This window comes from Varanus komodoensis, unplaced genomic scaffold (genome assembly GCF_004798865.1).
Source record: "Varanus komodoensis strain SLA01 unplaced genomic scaffold, ASM479886v1 scaffold23, whole genome shotgun sequence".
NCBI lineage: Eukaryota > Metazoa > Chordata > Lepidosauria > Squamata > Varanidae > Varanus > Varanus komodoensis.
In genome coordinates, this window is record NW_025335627.1 from 4,990,883 (window position 1) to 5,011,168 (window position 20,286).

Below are 20,286 nucleotides of genomic sequence, written 5' to 3' on the forward strand. Positions count from 1 at the left end.
CATCAAAATGAGAAGAATATCTATTGGAAGTGATAAGAATTGGGTGATTACTGGAAAAAATATGTAGTGGAAGGATGGAAATTTCTAAATCTTACAACTAGATATTACACTTTTTTGGAAATAAATGTTCAATCTACACAGGTATAGGTCATATTTATTTCAGTATCATTCATACCACTACTGTCTAGAATAGATTTGGCTCCTGTTTTGGTATCTGATCATGCTCCAATAAAAGTACAGTTGACTAACAGAAATCAAATAAATTCATGATCTAGAGGTTAAGCACTATTTTGCTTATGAATTCACATGCTACTGAATAATTAAAATTATAAATTCTTTGATGAAATGAATGATGCTGATGGAGCAAAGCCAGCATTACTATGGGAACACTCTTAAAGCATATTTGAGAGGGAAATTTGTATTGGCGGTATCAAGACTGAGGAAAGAGAAATAGGTTGCAGGAAAAGTTACTTGCTTAGAATAAATGTGCTAACAAAACACAAGAAATCTGGATTTTTTATTTTTTTTACTGAACTAAGTCAGTTAAAAGAGTTAGATACAAGAATTCAAACAGCAAAGATTTATTTAAGAGTATTACTATGAATATGTAAATAAAAATTCTAAGCTATTAGCTTAACTACTAAAAGAAGAAAGTTGCTATTAGGTCAGTCCATTTTATTAAAACAAAAGATGGTACAATGGCTGTCCTGAGACATTCTGTAGGAGATGGGATGGAAAAGCTTTAAATAAATAAATAGTAACTTTACAAGAAAAAGGTATCTAAAGTGTTTAAAGGTTATTATGAGTAATTGTATAAATCTGATGTAGCACCAGAAGTAGATACTAAATTTTTAAAAACGCATTATCAGTTATTCCAAGTTCAGAAGAACATAATGAATGTCTTAACTCTTCAGTGATATCTGGTAAAATAGAAACAGTTGTTACAATTTTAAAAGTAAGAACCCCAGGTTCTGATAATGTTACTGCTGATTTCTATAAGAAATGTGAGACTGAAATTGTTCCACATGATCCGAAAAGGTCCAGTCGAATACTAAATTGAGATAAAGTACCTGAATCTTGGAAGTAAGAATATTATTTATCGCAAAATCAAAAGTGATGTGGCTTCTATGTTTCAGCCATTTACTTTACAAAATGAAGACCAAAACCATTTTTTCATTATTTTAAACCAAAGATTGAATAACTGTATTACAAAAATTGTTACAGATCAAGATATGTTTATGCCAGGGAAAACATGCCAGATGCAATATGTCGAGTATTAAATATTTGGTATAAAACTAAATTGAAGAAAAAATAAAATGGCTGTACTTTCATGTGATGCACTTAAAGCATTTGATTATCTGGACTGGAAATATATATTTAATCTTATAAAAATGACAGATACGGGTGACAAAATCATAAAAATTATATGAAGTATTGATTAATGGGCTGGATTCTGAAAAAAATAACTGTGTAGAAGTATAAAGCAAGAAGATGGTTTCTTTCCCTTAAAAATTGTTACAGCTATAGAGCAGTTGAAGAAAATGAACTTCACTCTGTATTTGTGTTTATCCAAGTAAGTTTAATAAAGCGCACACACTGACAACTGCAGGACAGAGAATTGAAACTGACAGGGTATCCCCGAAAGCAACAAGTGTCTTTCCCCACAAAGAAAGTATTCCTTGGTTGTACAGAGGAAAATAGAAACCTAACCAATCACTGTGAGTGCAAACTTCACTAAACACAGATGCACCGTTTGTTTATTTTAAAATTTATAGGCCACTGAATAACCTGACAGAGCTCTAAGCAGCAAACAACAATAAAATACAGTCTAACATTATAATTCTTAGTTATGGGGGAGCAGGGACAACTACTGGTAGCAGAATCCGCTCTCACAGACAATCAGTTGGTAAAATCAGGTCTCAATATTTGCGAAAGAGGACAGTTTTCATCTGGCACCGAAGTGAAAGTAGTGACTGCACCTGGTGCCCCTTCCAAAGGTGTGGGGCACACACCAAGAAGGACCTTCTTCTAACTGGCATCCCTTTTACTTCCTTAAGGGATGGGTCTTTCAGAAGGATCTCATTCCCAGATCTCCTCTGGTGGGTGAGTGTATATAAAAAGGTGGTCCTTCAAGTAATGAGATCCCAAACTGCTTTACAAACACTTACAGTATCTGCATGCTTTCATAAGCATGCAGGCACAGACTCCATCATGCATTAAAACAATGTGAGCTATAAGAGACATGGACAACATCACAGGTTATCACAGGTGTGATTTACTGCATCCTGAGTCTTCTCTAGAATATGTGTACTTATTACTGTTCTCAACACATACATGGTTACTTTCCCTCCAGGCCTCATTGACTAACAATTATTCAAACCCTAAACATTTGCATACCCCAAATTCGTGGGGGGTTTTTTAGCACAACCCAGTCACAATCTGCCTTAATTTATTATCTTTTTGCTGCTGCATTTGAAAATGTTAAAACATGTCCAGAAAGCCTCTCTGACTGATGGACAGTATATACATTTTTAAAATGGATAAATATTTTTATTATTTATTTATTACATTTTATACCAACCCATAGCCCAATGGCCTCTCTGAGCAGTTTACAAATTTAAAAACATATAACAACAATGCAATAATCAAATTTAAATAAGCAAAATGAAACCAATACAATGAAGGTTAACAACCTATAGAAGTTAAAGTAAAATTAATGCACAGCACAGCAGCAGATATAATAACAGAATTAGAACAGAACTCATCTATTGAGATATCTGGAAAATAAAAGGTTTTTCACCTGGCACCAAAAAGCAAGCTGGGATGGCACCAGGTGTACCTCCTAGGGGAACATGTTTCAAAGACAGGGTGCAACTGCTGAAAAGGCCCTTCTCCTAGTTATCACCCCCTTACTTTTGGGGGGTGGTTCCCTGAGAAGGACCTCTGCCAGGAAATCCCTCAGAGCCCTCTGAAAATCATCAGGATCCATTAGACTCTGAGGGTGGACCATCTTAATGGCTCCCTCATCCTTGCAGAGGGGAGAGGGAGCCAGAAGTCTAAACCTCAAAAGGAAGTGATCTGACCATGACATGGGAGTTGATCTGACATGACATGTTAATCCTCCACCCCTCTTCCAGATCACCATCTTACTGCCCAGTTGAGAAAACCAGGTCCAGAGTGTGTCCTTTTACATGTGTTGGGCCAAGGACATGTTGAGGCAGCCCCATGGTTGTCATGGTGGCCATGAAGTCCTGAGCTGCCCTAGACAAGGTAGCCTCAGCATCCAGAAGGTCCTCAACACCAGGACTGAGACCACTTCCTTCAGCTCAGGCAGGAGATACACCAACTGAATCCCTAAGCTGTCTCTGGTGCCCAGTAAATTGAATTATGGTTTTATGCTTGCTATGTTTTCCTGCATTTCTTTAGTAACGTAGTTCCGAAAGGCTCTTTATTAAGACAAAAAGACATATATAGCAATGACTGTAGTGAGAGAGGTCAGCACCACTCTTGGTGGGTACCCAGCATTAGCAGGGCTGGGATGCTGAAGAAGGAGACCTTGAGACAGCAGAGATGTGAGTTTTGGAGGACTGGGCAGAGGCACTTGCCTTTGAAGCCATCAGGTTCACTGCTGCAGGTTCCCAGGCCGACCTGGAGAGTGGGAATATTTTGGAAGAGATGGAAGGAATTGAAGAAGAGGTGGAACTACTGAGGCTCTTGGGCTCCATCCTCAGGGAAAAGCCAGCCGGTGAGGCCAGTGCAAACCCTCTAACCGGGCAGCTCATCTCTCCCAGTGCCACGTCATGGGACCAGGAATGGAGCAAAGCTGCTTTCACTTCACCCTGCAGTAGAGAAAAATTAAAACATAGCAAAGAACAACAAACTGAAGACATTAAAATACAAGAAAAAGACAGCATCCAGACTGTGCTGTACTGAAAACTACAGAATGAAATTTAATAGGGATAAATGCCAAGTTTTGCACCTAGGAAAAAGAAATCCAATGCATTCTTGCAATTTGGGGACTATTTGGCTCAACAATATTACAGGCAAGATGGATCTTGGAATTGTTACAGATCATAAGATGAATATGAATCAACAATGTGATATGGCTTCAAAAAAGGCAAATTGTATTTTGGGCTGCATTAAATGTTCCCCTTAGCGCTGGTAAGGCCTCATCTGGAGTACAGCATCCAGTTCTGCAAGACTGATTTGTGATGTGACTTGTAAGTTGCTAGGGAAAAATGCAAATCCAGAAAGGCAGGATGGAAAAAACTGTAATAAAGAAAATGGGTTTTCTGAAGAGGTGCAGACTTACTGTCACGCCAGAGTTCTGCAATGCAGGGCCTGTAGCTGCCTCCAAGGAGACCCACAAAGCACTCACTCCCCCTTGACAAAACTTTGGTTAAATACAACCCTTGGAAAATATTAGTACATCGCACTCTCACTCTCTTTTTCCAGCCAGCTTTTTCTGTCCCCACCTTTCTGGCTCACGGCTCGTCCCCCTTCCATCCTCTAGCCTTGCTGTTTTTGTCCTCGCTCCCACCCTCCAGCCACACAATTCCCCCACTCCCCCAGCTCAGTTTTGGCCAACCAGGCCTTCACGGCAGCCCTTATGTGCCGAGCCGCACCCTCCACGGGAGCCATTTGTGGTGGTAGCAGCAGCAGTTTCAGATTCCCAAAGGTTCCCAGTAATGAGTGAGAAAAAATGAGCCAGTGAATAATGATACCAAATCTCGAGAAAAAGGCTCGTACAGAAGCAATGGTCTGGCTGCTTTTCTGAGCATGGTCACCAGAGGGCAGTAAGTACGCCGAGGCCCTGTAAGCCCCCCTTTAACTCTTTTTCCTTTAGTCTCCTTTGGCCTTTCAGTGACTAACCTCAGACTTCAAAACCAGGAAAGCGCTGTAACTTTTATAAGGAAAGGTTATCAGCAATATATTAATGTTACTTACAGGCCTATGCGAATTTAGGCAGAAAAAAAGCTTACAGCTCCCAACATATCCTGGCCAGCAGCTGCAGATCTTTTTTTTTTTTTGTCTAAATTTGCACAGCTTTACACCTTTCTTTTCCCATCTCTGTGCAGTGTGGCCTTAATTTAGGAAAAAGGAAGGAGTGTGCTCAGCCTCGACTCACACCCACCCACCCACAACATTTGAAATGTCATAGCTGCTGGTTAGGTTATTTTGGGTTCTCTACTCTGAGGTTGTGCAGGCCACTCTGAAGAATGGTATATGGAGGGTGCAGTATAAAGTATGAATATAAGGGCACGAACTTGCTGCTGCCCTGTTTCTCCTTTCCTTCCCCTCCACTGCAGGCCTCTGACCTGCAACAGAAGCGTGGCAGGGGAAGCTCCTGGGCTTGCCGCAGGGATCAGGCATAGAAATTTCTCTGCTTGTGTGTGCTGTGAGGGGTCATACCTGTCTATTTTTTAATTTCACAGAAGTTCGTGGGGCTTTGACACGGCATCGTTGTCCTCCAGGGACTCTCCTGCACTTAGAGCCATTTTTGTGACTCTAGATTGAGGAAAATGAGGTATTAAATCTCAAAAGCCTAACACACTGTAATGAAGGCTTGTGTAATTCAGCAGTGGTGCTCTACCCAAGTGGCACCTTGTTGCTGTTTATAATACAACATGCAGGAAAGCAGAAGAAACAAAACTCGGGGAGAACCCCACATGTAAATGACACTCTTTCTCCCACAAAGAAATCAGAGGTTTCCATGAAGCACCAGGAAAAACCCTAATGTAGAGGAGCCCTAGAGTCAGAGGCTGTAAATTCCTGGAATTTTAAACTTGATTTCCACTTGTATTGGAAGAAGACCTAAACTGTTGTGTTGTACAGCACTGACTGCCTTAACTGCAGAGCCGAGAGGGTTTTAAAAAGTTATGAATATTACTATTGTGCCCTCTATCAGAGGCTACTGTTTTGTCACGCAGGCTAGACTGCTCCATCTACTCAATGCTCTTTGCAGTTGTTATGGCTAATTTTTAATGTAGTCTAAAAGTAACATCTTTGATTTTGCCATCTGGATTTTGCCAGTGCTCCTGGGGTGAGTGAAGGCCTGCCCTGGTCATGCCAATGTTAAGAAGCATGCTTCGGAACAGGGTTGGGAGGATCCTTTAAAGCATGGGTCCTCAAACTACGGCCCACGGGCTGGATACGACCTGCCATGCTCATTTATCCAGCCCTCCTGAGAACTTTTGGACTCACTTGGAGAAAACGATCTCCAAGCAAGTCCAAAAGCTCTGAGCCGGTGCAGGCGTTCTCTGAAACTGAGCAGAGAGCTGGTGCACATGCCAAATTGCAACAGCTCAACTGCGCATGCACCGGATTCCCCCCCCCCCCCCGTCATTGCACGCATATACAGAGCGGGAATATGGAGTGGGAAACAGAAGAGAGGAGGGCAGAAGAGAGAGAGATACGAAGATGCTTAAAAAAGGATTGAAGGTAAGAAAAATATAACTTTTTAAATTCATTTTAAAGTATGTGAGCCATGTCCGTGGGAGCTGCAGCCTTCTTTGGGCAAGCCACCGCCATGGTCGACCAGCTGCCTCCGGGCTCAGTGAGGTGGCTGTGGCTTGCCCCGTCCCTTGCCTCCCCTTGCCTCAGAAGGAAGCAAGCAATGGTAGTCACTCTGCATCCACATACAGCCATTGTGTATTGTGGGAATTGTTCTGGGCTGACTTACTTCAAATACTAAGAGTGGCATTAACAGTATTTATCCTTAGTTTTTTTTGCTTCATTCCTTATAAATGCCAGTTGTAGTTATTAGCTGCATTATGCAAAATACTGTATTTACTGCCTTGGCTGTGTTGTAGCTCTGTCCCTTGAATATGAACATGCTCTTCCCCACCTCATCTTGAGCTTCTGCTGCAGCCTGAGGGAGCAGAGCAAACATTTTTTAATTTTTTAAATTTTATTTTTGTTTTAATTAATTTTTAATGTGCAGTGTGCATAGGAATTTGTTCATATTTCTTTCAAACTATAGTCCAGCCCCCAACAGTCTGAGGGACAGTGAACTGGGCCACTGTTTAAAAAGTTTGAGGACCCCTGATTTAAAGGATAACATAGGGAGAGCTTACAGGTGGTGTAACATTTCACACCAGTCAGCCTGATGGAAAGATGACAGTGCTGGTATAAACCAAAGAGAGGAAGATTGCATGCAAATAAGGAACACAAATATTGTCGGACTCTTGTAGGTCACCGGATCCACCATTGATCTCATCTTGGCACTGGGACACGTGCCAGTTAATTAGGTTAAGAGTGTGACTGAAAATTGTCAATTGAGCATTACAACTCGGTCATTGGCATGAGGTGATATGCGTGTCAGTATGGGTTGGGAGCCAAAATCAGAGGTCATTTCTTCTTAAAGACTGTGCTGTAAATCATCAACAGGCAATGGTAAAAAGCAAAAGCCAACAGCTCAAGGTTCAAGAGCATGCTGAAATAAATCAGGAAGCAGCAGGCAGTTTACAGTGCAGTCCTTTGCATGTCTACTCAAAAGTAAGCTTCACTGAGTTCAACAAAGCTTACTCCTATGTAGGGGTGTGGGTATGATTGTAACTCTAATATTAAAATAGGAGCAAAAGATCAATGCACATGAGGCAGGTAACCCTATACAGATTGCAAACAAAATCTCCAATTAAAACATTGCAAAAAACAAAACCAAAAAAAAAAAAATAAAGACATTAAAATACAAGAATATAAGAAAAAAGACAACATCTAGACTGTGCCAAACTGAAAACCACAGAATGAAATTTAATAGGGATAAATGCCAAGTTTTGCACCTAGGAAAAAGAAATCCAATGCATTCTTACAAGTTGGGGACTATTTGGCTCAACAATACTACAGGCAAGATGGATCTTGGAATTGTTACAGATCATAAACTAAATATGAGTCAACAATGTGATGTGGCTGCAAAAAAGGCAAATGATATTTTGGGCTGCATTAAACGTTCCCCTTTACTCATCTGGAGTACTGCTGGGATGGGTTAAGCAGAGGGCAACAAGGATGATCCAGAGACTGGAGACGAAACCCTGTGAGGAGAGATTTAAGGAACTGGGCATGTTAGGCTTGAGAAAAGAAGACTGAGGGGAGATAGGATAGCCCTCCGTAAGTACTTGAAAGGCTGTCACCCAGATGAGGGCCAGGGTCTCTTCTCAATCATCTTAGAGTGCAGGACATGGGATAAGGATTTCAAGGTACGGGAAGCCAGATCTCAGCTGAACATCAGGACAAACTTCCTGACTGTTTGAGCAATATGACAGTGGAACCAATTACCAGGTTGGTTATGGGCTCTCCCACATTAGAGGCATACAAGATGCAACTGGACAGTCACCTGAGAGGGATGGTTTTCTCTGGAGTCCTGCACTGAATGGGAGGTTGCACCCAGTGGCCTTCTTGGTCCCTTCCAGCTCCACTCTTCTATGATTCTATGAATTAGAAACCCCTCCAACAAGAGGGCAGGGTTTATGCTACAGGCTTGCCTGTAGATGCCTTTGTCTGCTGGCAGAAGGATAAGAGGGCAGAATAAAGATGCCTTTGTCTGCTGGCAGAAGGATAAGAGGGCAGAGGCCAGCCTGGAAGAGGCAAATTTCAGAAGGATGTAGAGAGGGTGATCTGAGGAAAATTGGTCGACCGCTTCTGCAGAGCAACGAACTCCACCAGCATAAATTCAGGTCAGTCATATAGTTCAAGTTCAACTCGATGCTGAAGAATCAGTCTGTGCTGTTCAAATCAACTGCAAGTACATATTCTTTAAACAGCTGCTACATTGCATTTATGTGATAAATAGATAAAAAATAATCCCAGTTTCTGATGACTTACATGTTTATGAATAAGATCTGAAAACCAATTAGCAATACTGCACTGATGGCTTTGCAAAGAACCTTAAAATAGCATTTTAAACCATTTCAAGGGCTGATGTTATGCACATTCTTATCTCTAACATGTGTATCCGTGTGGCCAGTATGTTTTCCCAGGCTTTTTCTGGGAGGGGGTCAGGGAATGGTGGAGCTGATACCATGGAAGAACCCTTTTCTGGAACAGAATCAGTTGTGTTTTTGTTTGATCATTTTTACAAAATTTGAAACATGTGCAAAGAGATTAGTGATTAATGCTGCTTAAAATATATTTAATTGTACATACTGATCTAGAAATCTGGCACCAATTATCTGACTAATGAGAAAGCAACACAGCTCTGACTAATTGGCCAGTGTCTTTGGTGAAAAACAATGCAATATAAATTGTAGAGTGTGGTAGTGTTTGAAATCAGGATCGTGAGATGTTTGTGCCAAACACGTTGAATGCTTAGAGCTATAATCTTTCCCTACTAAGTCAAAGGATTGGGTGTCTTTCCAAATCATTTTGAAGGGGAGTTCAAATTAGTCTCCCTCTCCTCCCTCCCCCCTCCCCCCCCTTGTGGAAGAAGATGCAGGGTGAGCTCAGGATGGGGGCTGCTGGCCATGCCCCTGGTGTCCACAAGTTTGTTTTCTGTGTGGAGGGCACCTATTCCCATAAGATAAAGGGTGAACAACTTGTCCTCTGGATTCTTTGGGCCTACAGCTCCCATCCTCCCTCATCAGTGGCTATACTGGCTAGGGTTTATGGGAGTCGTAGGTCAAAACATCAGAGTGATCACAGATTGTCTCCCCCGACATAGGAGCAGGAACCCTAGCTAACCTGGCTTGGAAATCCATCTTAATAGCTATTGCTTTTTCTTCTGTAGGCCGGCCCAGCTATTTTAAGTCAGTAATTCATAAGTAGGGCTGGCTCCAAGGCATTTTGCTGCCCGAGGAAAAGGACAAGATGCTACACACTCCCATTTCATGTATGGAAGCTTGACTAGATTGTTCTTCAGCACTGGTGGTGGAACAGAATCCTCCTTTGAATCTGAAGGCAGTGATCTAATTCAGGGAGCATAGGGTAGGCTGGCTGTGAGACACGCAGCTCTCTCCTCCAAAGTCTTGCTGCCATCTCCTGGCATTTGCTGCCTGAGACAATGGCAGGGCTGGCCCTGTTCATTAGGGAGAGTAGGAAGATTAAAGAGGGCAGAACCTTTGCTATTTAGACACTCACCTGAGAAAAACTAAAGAAGAAAGCCATAACTGTAGTGCAACCTTCCGGATGTTGGGAAAATCATTTAGACAGGGCATAAATCAGTTTTGCTGCCTGGGCTGAAAGACAAGATGGTATCCCCACCCACACTGCATGTGCCAAAGCCAACTAAACCGACAGACAAATCTTACTTCAACATTGCCAAAGGGGACCCTGTCCTCTGGTTAGGGGGTGCAGGGCTGACCATGTGGAATAACAGGCAGAGTATTGGGCTGGCACTCAGAAGACCAGAATAGTCCCCACAGGCCAGTCATAGACTCTCAGCCTAATGTTCCTTACAGGCCTGTTGGGAGAACAAACTGGAGAGGGGGAAGATCAGGAATGCCCCCTCCAGCTGCTTGCAAGAGGAAAGAAGGAAGGATACAAAAGAAGGAGGGGGGAGGATGTAAACACACAGTGATGTGATCCCATACTGTGCTCTCTGGAGTACCTGCCTCACCCTCCCTACCAGGAGGGCTGGACCTGCAAGGTTATCTCTCTGAAGTGTACCTTTGTCTGCAACCTCTCTCAGCCATGGCTACCGAGCCTTCCTGCTGTTGGATCAATTAATCCATCCATGGACTGATCTACACAATTCTTCCCCAGAGCCTCCTGCCAACATGACAACAGACCCACGGTGTTTCCATATAGAGATACTCATGCAGACCACTCCTGTCTATAGTTGCACTGATGTTAAATCCGATTCCTCCACCGTAGGATTGCAGCCTTAATCATCTGCTCGTGCAAGGACATAGCAGAAGAACCTAAGCAGAGTGCTGCAAGATCAACCCAGAGGCCAAATCCAGCCCAGTCTTCAGTTTCTGCAGTGCCCAACAGGCTGCCCACTGGAAGCCCACAACCAGGACCGGTGTCCAACAACAGCCTCCTGCCCGTACTCCCCAGCAACAGGCATTCAGGGGCGGGATACAAATCAAATCAAATCAAATCAAACAATATATTTTTCAATCCCCTTACTAATCATCCCCAGCACGGAATTTGTCTTGGGTCCATGTTTTCACCAAGCCATCCACCACAACCTTAGGGTGGCTTTCCCAGATGGTCACCACTCGCTCAGACCTTATCAGCATATATGCAAAGTCCAGGCTTTTTGCCCCAATGAGCACCACTTTACACTTGCTTACATTGAATCGTACTTGCCCATTCCACAATTTGGAGAGATTTTTTTAGAACTGTCCACTTTCTGCAAGTATGCCGGTATTTTGAGGTCATCTGCAAACTTGATCATCTCACCCGAAAACACAATAGTTTATGAATGTGTTAAAAGGCACTGGTCCCAATACAGCGCTTGGGGTCTCCCACTGCTTATGTTGCTCCTTTTGAGGCCTGTCCATTTCATCCCTCTCTTTACTTTCTATTCTTTAGCCAGTTATCAGTCTCATAATGGGAGTGGGAATCCTTGCCAGAAGCCTTTTGGATGGCTAAGTTAAAAACATCGAATGGATTGACCCAATCCACATGTTTACTGACACTTTCAAAAACTCTAAAATGTAACAAACTAAAACATTAGTGAGGGTGCTTTCAAGTATTTACACTTATGCAGCTATTCCATATTTTAAATATATACTAACACATTTTTCACATTAAGAAGTAAACAGATAAAATAAATGCTAGAAATAGCTTGGGAGAATTATGAAAGGAAAACAGCACAATTTTGACTCCTTGTATGATTCCACGAATGGTTTGGAGTGGGAGTATGACAAAAGCCACATTTGCAAGCACTCTGAGATGGAATTTGCCTTTGCAAAGGTCGTGCTGATTCTCCTTCAGAAAGACTCGTCTTTTAATAATTTTTTAAAATAACAATTTCCACCCATTTACCCGGCACAGATGTTAAACTAACCAGCCTGTAATTTCTTGGATTCCCCCCGACTCTGGGCCTCTTTTTAAAAATTGGCACTACGTTGGCCATTCCCCCCACCCACATAGAGATTACTCCATGCTGCATATTTTTCTTAGAAGAACAGTAATTTCATATTTGGGTTCGTGTAAGAACTCCTATATGGATACCATCTGGCCCCAATGCTTGGTTTGTTTTTGGTTTGCCAGTATGGCCGGGAGCTTCATCTCTTGTCATCACTATTTGCTGTTCCTCCTACTTGATTCCTGAAACCAAGCAAAAGCCAGTTCAACCTCCTTGTAATTATTTCTTTAATTTCAATAACACCCAACAGCCAAAGTTCTCTGGGTGGTTCACAAAGCAGCCCTGGCTTCGTAGCAGGTGGATTCAGATTGCAGTGTCTTCCTCTTCCTCTAGGGTCCCTAGTCAGGCAGTGGTCCAGCTTTCCCCCTAGCTAGCAGGCTCCTGCTTCTGGTTAATGGAGGGTGTCATCCAATATGATTGCCTGGCACCCTCCAAACTCAGAGGTTTAGAGGCATCCCATGAAAACCACCCTCCAGAGCATTTAGATGGCCAATTTTTACCTCCTCTCTAGTACAGGCCAAGACACCACCGAGATTTTTTCCCACCCTGCCCCTTGGGACACCTCCCTGTGCTGGCTCCAAGGACTGTCTTCCCTCTTCAGAGTCCAGCTGATGTGACACCTGTGTGGGCACAGGGGGCCCTCTCAGGTCCAAGCAAAGGCCCTCTTCCATCCACAGCGTGTTTTCCCAGGGACTCAGCTGGAACTCCAACCTATTCGATGCTCCCACACACAGGGAGACATAGGATGGTGATTTTTGTTGCAGATTTTTTACTTTTAAAACTGATTCATCATCACCAGTCTTCGTCTTCATATTATTGCTGCTAGAGGTTTTCCTCTAAGAAGTGGTGTGTGTGTGTGCGTGTGTGCGCGCGCGCACACACACACACACACACACTAATCCATATCTTTCCCTGCCCCACCCTTTTCTTTTTAGCCCTTATTATCTGCTTGAAAGGCTTCAGTGTGTCTTTTGTTCTTTTCCCCCAGCCCCTCATTTCAGTATGTCATTCAGTTTCTAAAGGAAGACTCACCTCCTTCTAATAGTTTGTCAACCATGCTGGTGACTCCTTGGACTCTGAGCTAATAGTTCCTTTCCTGATATGCTCTATAGATTCTAAATCTGAACTTCCGTCATTGTGATTTTCAGTAACCCCAAGTGTTCTCTAGAGTTCTGACCTTCTGAACTTTCCCTTTTATTTTCTGGACTTCCTTGGCAATGACACCATGTGCACCAACTTTCCCCAACATAGTACCCTCTGATGTTTTGAATTTCTGCTCCCATCAATTCTAGCCAGCATGGTCAATGGTCAGACATGCTGGGCATTGTAGTCCAAAACAGCTGGTAGGCACCAGGTTGAAGACTGCACATTAATGGTTTAATATATCTCCAAATGGTGACATGAAACCCCGGGGTATATGCCCAATTCTGCTATACCAGAATGCCCCCTAATAGTTATGTAATGGAACCTACATATAAAAAGGTGGGGAAAGAAAAATTCCAGTGAAAAAAATGTGAAATGACTGATGTTAGTCCCACAGAGAATCTGGAAGCAGGAGCTTCAGCAAAGTGGTGTATACTAAGAGCTTCATTAGAAAAGTTCTTAAGTAAGAAGCATATAATAATGCCACATTTATGCAGACAATAGAAAAAGATACACATGTGCATTCCCAGTGCAAGAGGAATACCTGGAAAAGTGCATTTCCAGTATGGAATTGTGCTGCAGCTGCAGGCAGGGATCGCATTGGCTGGGTTGCAAGAGCACTGAAATGCGTGCGCGCATCCACTTGCTGCCAGCAACTGAGCGAGGCATCCCTTGCAGTCAACGTTAACTGAAAGCCGATCATGGGTTTCTGCACGTGCAGTCAGAGACCTGCAAGGTGCTGTGGAGCTTTGTGCATGCAGGACAGCCCAACTATGCAAGCAGATCTTCAACTGCCTGCTCTAAATGGCCTACTTAATCCAGCGGTAGGATTAGCAGTGGGTTCTTCACTAGAGTTTGGTGCATCAGACCTTTGCAATCATTAAAGACTGTTTCTGTGCAAAATGATACATTTGAGACCAGAAGTTCTTACATCTCTTTTCAGGTAAATAGCTTATGAAACTCTTGAGTGTTTCCTGCTTTGCCATATCTGAAGCTGAACGTGTTGATATTTATCTCGTGTCTATAACTTTCTCCTTCCTCTGGAAAGAGCACCAGTGTACAATATTGCTTTCTTCCTTCTCACACAGTAACCACAGATATTAAATACTTAATGCTTCCTTGTATGTTGCTCACCACACATTTCAGTAAACCATCGTCAGTCCTGGCTCCAAAGGAAAGACAAGAATTACTGCTGGAAGCAGAGGTTCTTCTGGGAGTTTTGCTTTAATAGCAGAGCAATTAAGAAGAATGCATTTCTAAGCCGTGGAAAGTATGTTTTGTGCAAGCAATGTGAATACAGGGCTGTTGCAGTACGTGATCACCAAATAAATATTGAGCTGCTTTTCATGAACTTTTGGGATGATTCTGACTTGTGAGAAAACACACAGATGAGGAGGAGGGTGGTGCATTCAGTGCCATCTCCAGGTTTCGGGGCCCTTGGGCAAGGCACCTCACTGGGCTTCCCTCACTCCATCAGCCTGATCTTTCACGGCCATTGTCACCTGCAACTGCTGCTTCTTCCTTGCTCCTCTTTACTTGCCTAAGAGTTGAGGAGTGAGCAGGCAGTGCCAGTGACTAGTAGTCTTCCTCACTATCATGGTCTGCTTGCCTGCACGACAGGGAAGCCACAGACAAACTAACATCTCCATGGGTACGGCTGCTACCTGTGCATGCAGCAAAATCTATGTGGCTGTCAGAGCAAGCAGCCTCACCCATGGGGGTCTTAGTAATTGTTACAAGAATGTGTTCTGTTTAGGGATTCCATAACATCTGGCACGGCCTAGGAACAGTGTTGGTCAACCAAGCATGCCAGAACTCCAGCCCAGAAGACTGTGGTGGCCCGGTATTTCTGCAGCTCCCTGTGACTTGGTGTGGCTTTGCCTCTTATTGACTGAGCCAAGGAGCAGCCAGGCAGAGGCTGGAGGTAGTGTAGGCCTGGTTACATGCCACACGTCCATCTGTCCAGCTGTGCAAAGAAATCTCCACTGCTGCTAGCACAGGTTGGCCACCCTTTCCTTCGAGCACAGCTGGAGAACATCTCCCCACACCCCCCACTGAGGTTACTGAACAGAAATTCCCATTTTCCCTCATCATTGGCACTGCTGACTGGGGCTGAAAGGAGTCGTAGTGCCACATCTGGAGGGCCCCGAATTCCCCATCTCTGCCTTAGGGTCTGCTCATACCTTACAGTAGCAAAGGGGATGCAATATGCTTACTTTCAGGCATGGTAATGTAAAGCATATGGAAGTGTCTAACCTCTCACACCCCTTCTTACTCACGGCTGTTGGCTGCCATCATCCACATCAAGACGGTAGTTTGACTGGAGCCGCCACCACTTCTGGCAGTGGGGAACATGGTAGTAACTTGAGCTTGCAGCTTGGTGCAGGCAATTTTTACTCTTGAGGCTGCCGGCCAGATCGGTAAAATGGCAGGCTTCCGAGCTCTCCTATGGCTATTAAAATCTCTGAATGTCATTATCTGTGGTGTGCCCAGATGCTCAACGGGTATGGGCAGATGTTGCTTTTTTCAGCCCGATGCAGCACAGCTCTGCAAATCAACACCAGCAACACTGTGTAATGCAATGTGAAGGTGAGGGATGGCACAGCGTAACTAACTGCGCTCATCTGTGTTTATAGCTGGAAGATTTCAAGATGGCTGCCCACAAGCAAAGCAGAGGCACAGTTCAGCTTTCTCTTGCATTCGGGTTCTGCTTTATTGTTATTTTTAAACAGGATCTATTTTTCATATTTGACCATGGAAAATGCAATGACAAAATTAAGGAGAAGGGAAGAATATGGGACCCGGAGGACAGGATGGCTCAGCTTTCAGTCTATAAACAGTGGCCAACTCCCATCTGTCAAAGATTCATTTCTCAGTGGGCATAAGCTGTGGTGCTGTCACACAATATGAGATGGTGGATTTATAGCCCCTCCACTCCAAAGTGCTATTTCAAACTATAGCATGCTGGCCCTGATGTGTTTGGCCTCGCCCCATTCTAGTGAGCTCGGGCCCCAGACTTCTGCCCCAGAATCTCGCCTTGATACCACTGCTGGGCATATGTAACCCACCTTGAGACTCGCAGGTATAGATGAGTTACAAAGGCGATAAATAAATAAATAAATAAATAAATAAATAAATAATCTGTGAAGGCTGAGCAAACCGCTGAATCTGTATCCATATACATGGACAAGGGTGAGCCGTGCCTTCGTAGTGTGACGGAAAAAGCAGGCCGTACATCCATGAGCATAGCCATGGTGGGGGATGCTCCTTCCAGCATTGTCAAATGAGCTGCTGAGGATATCAAGACATCGTAGAGTTGGAAGGGGCCATTCAGGCTATGGGGTCCATCCTCTGCTAGATGCAGGAATCCAGTGTAAAGCATTCTTGGCAGATAGCTGTGTTGGGGGTAAGAAAGAAGTCCCTCTTGTTGGCTGTTTGACTGTGAGAGGCAGACAGATAACACCAGCAAGTAATTTTATATAAAAAGACTATTGTAGGTGTACACTAGCAATATGGAGTGAGCCCATCTCCAGTCAGGAGCAGCTGCCACATCCATCATGCACAGCAAATTTATGTGTTTAGCTCTTTGCAATGATTAGTAAGAGAAAACATCAGCGCAGAAAAGATTCTGTTACTTTTGTTCATGGTTCAGGCATCTTGACCTATGCTCTGGTGTCAAAAAATCAGCCTTCAGACTTATCTTTACAAGTTCTGACCATCTTGATAGAGGTTTATTTTATATATTCAACCTTCTTGTGTCTCTCTGATAGAAGCCTATATAACTGCCCCTGCTTGGTCATCAAGAAAAATGGATATTCTTTAGCTGTCTTATCTTGCTTGAATATCTCTAGAAATCTCCACACTACCTCTCTGAGAAGTTGTTTCCTTTGTTCTGAAGTAGGAAGTTTTCCTGATGTCCAACCAAAATCTGCCTTCCTATAACTTAAGCACAGTGTTTCATGACCTTCACTCTTAGATCACTGAGAGGAGATTAAAGCCCACTTCTCTGTGGCAACCCTTTAGGTACTCGAGTGCTGTCATATTCCCCCTCAGTCTTCTCTTCTCAGCGCTAAATATGCCAGTTCATTCACTCTTTCCTCACAGGATTTTGGTTCTAAATCTCTGATCAGTTTTGTTGCCTTTCTCTGAACTTGTTCCAGTTTATCTGAACCCTTCTTAAAAGTGTGGCATCCAGAACTGGATACAGTATTCAAGGTGAAGGTTGATCCCTTGATTTAGAAACTATACTTTAGCTAATGCAATCTAAAATCCCATTTACAGGGGGGTTTTGCAGCCACATCACACTGCTGACTCATATTCAGCCTGTGACTGACTACAGCTCTAAGATGCCAAACCAGATATTCCCTCTCTTATATAAATGTTTTTGATTTATTTTTTCTAAATAATTTTACTTTACGCCCAGAATTCTACTGTTATCAAGATCATTTCCAATGCTTTTTCTGTCTTCTAAAGAATTAACTCTTCCACCCAATTTTTGGCAGCTGCAAACCTGATAAGAATTCCCCCACCTCTTCCTCCAAGCCATTAATAAAAATACTGAACAGTATAGGGCCTGGAACTGAGTCCTGCAGTATCCCATCTGATACAGCTCTCAGGTTTTCTGAGGAACAACTGTGGAGCAGACTGTGAGTACTGTTCTCTGGCCAGCTATGGACCCACTGAGTTGTAGCGGCAGCCAACTCACGCATATAACCCACACCAGTGTAATGATGTGTGTCTGTGCTTTGCTGCTTTGCATGGGGAACTCATTTTGTGTTACACTGATTAGTGTGTGTGTGTGGGGGGGGGGCACATGGTACTGTAACAGGAAGCAGGAATGCTTTGGAGTGTTAATAAAGAAGGCCTTTTGTACCTTGTATAAAAGAGTGTTTTGTGCAAGATTAAGAACACCGAGTATTACAACTGGCATCGAACCCACACTAATTTCCCGACCCTGGCAATCAGGCTGCCATGAGATATTTCGCCAAATGTCTTGTTGAAGTCAAGGAATGTCATGTCCACAATCTCCTAAGAAATTATCTGCACAAAATGGGCTGAATGAAATAAGAGTGTCAGCGAGGATTTGGTCTTGACAAATCCATGCTGCTTCACTGCATTTGTGTCAAGGTTCCCACAGATCTAGTACTTTATAACCTGTTCAAGAATCTTCCCAGATGCTGATGGTGACTGACTGGTCTATAATTCCCTGGATCTTTCTCTATAATTCATGCTTTTTAAGATGGGAATATTTATCCTCCCCCATTTCCCTGGTACTTTACCGGCTAGCCCAGATTTCTCAAAAAGAAATAATAGTCTAATATTAGTCTAATAGCCATCTCTGATGGCCAGATGAAAGATTCCATATTACTCGCCTGTAAGCCATTAGTACATATTCATATCCTTACAGCACCACTGGGTCTCCAGGATGATGTTAACAATCACATACACCTCCAGCCAAAAGGAGGTAATATTCCAACAATCCCTCATTAGGTGGGCAAGGGAGCTTTCTGCTCCTCCGTGCCTCCAAGGATCTGAAGAACGGGCATTTGCTTTTTAAGGATTTATTGTGGCTTCCAGGGTGTTTGGAAGATCACTGTTTGTTAACTGAGCAGCAGCTTCAGGTCTAACGTGGAAAATCAGACAACGGCTGCAGCCTCTCTCCAATGCATTTGTTGTAAGGCTCTTTGTTGCTCTCCTCAGTTTTCCTCCAGGTCTTTGTTCATTTTCCTGAGGAAGGAGACATGTCTGTTTTAACTCTCCCCTTGGCTGGCTGATGCAGGGAGATGGGTTTTCCAGGGCAGCCGTGGGAGATGGAACAAAGCTCCCAGAATCTGCTGGAGAAGCCAATGCAGGCCAGGCCAGAGGGCCCAAGGATTTATTTTATTTGCAGTACTTTTAAACTGCTCAGTAACTGAAGTTCTCTGGGTCTTGTGCAATGTAGTCAAAACATAACATGCAATCACTGAAACAAAGATGTAATCTGGAAGCAAAGAATAAAGCTATGCTAGTATATAAGACCAAATTAAAACCGGTGGCTGAATAAAGCCCCAAAGTGCTACCCCACCCTCATCCTTAAAATGCCTTGGGGAATAAAAGGGTCTTTGCCTGGCATGGACAAGACCCAGTTGTAGGCTCCAGGTGAGTCTCTGTTGAAAGAACGTTCCACAGATGGAGTGGCCCCACTGGGAAGGCCCCCTCTCTGGAAGCCACCGATCTTGCCCCCTTTGGGTTGTGTAAGGCGGATAATTTGACCTTGCATATTCCTGCCCATTCACTGCAGTGATGCACAGAAGCTCTTTGGGTAACGCCAGAGTCACCTCATCTCTACTCTGAGCATGCAGAATGTTAGCTTTATGGGATGTGTTTCAAGGGGGCATCACCTGTGCCTGTTAAACTTTTTTCTAACCCCTTTCAGAGAACCGGAGAGGTGCAGTTGTTCAAGGAGGGACTTGAAGGTTTTCAGTTCCTGGTGTTCTTATGGCTATGAAGCCCCCTGAGTGACTGAGTCTCGACCAGGCCTACTTCACTGGGTAAAATACAACAACAACAACAACAACAATAAACCAGTATTTACACATCTGTCTGTCTTTGCACACTATCAAAAAAGAGGACAAATGAAGAAATGGGTTTACATAAAAGAAATGGGTTTGCACTAACTCATAGGGACAGGTGCATATTTAGAATTACTTGCAATAAATGACATCGTCCAATAAGGTCTGGCACCTTAATGAACAGGTAGCCCAGGAACCTGTTCCATCTGCAGCCCAGCTGGTAACTCTCAGTGGGGGATCTCACAGGAATGGAGTGGGGCACTTCCGAGTTGCCAAAAAGAGGACATGTGGCATCAAAGCAGAGGGCAGAAGAGGATGGCACTTTGCATCAAATAGGTATATTCTAAGTCGCATGTTGTTGTTAGTCGCGAATTCATGTCCGACCCATCGCGACACCATGGACAACATTCCTCCAGGCCTTCCTGTCCTCCACCATCCCCCGGAGTCCACTCAAGCTCACACCAACTGCTTCAGTGACTCCATCCAGCCACCTCATCCTCTGCCGTCCTCTTCTTCTTTTGCCATTTATTGTTCCCAGCATTAGCCTCTTCTCCAGGGAGT

The 20,286-nt window shown here is 43.6% G+C and overlaps 1 protein-coding gene across 1 annotated transcript in view; it reads left to right on the forward strand.

Moving 5' to 3' along the window:
- Positions 1 to 19,707, forward strand: part of FTCDNL1 (formiminotransferase cyclodeaminase N-terminal like) — a 39,145-nt gene extending 19,438 nt beyond the window's left edge. Inside the window, exon 6 of the mRNA XM_044431920.1 lies at positions 19,590 to 19,707. Coding sequence (XP_044287855.1) covers positions 19,590 to 19,627 — 38 coding nt within the window. The 3' untranslated portion in view covers positions 19,628 to 19,707. The remainder of the gene's footprint in view (positions 1 to 19,589) is intronic.
- The last annotated feature ends 579 nt before the right edge of the window (positions 19,708 to 20,286 follow it).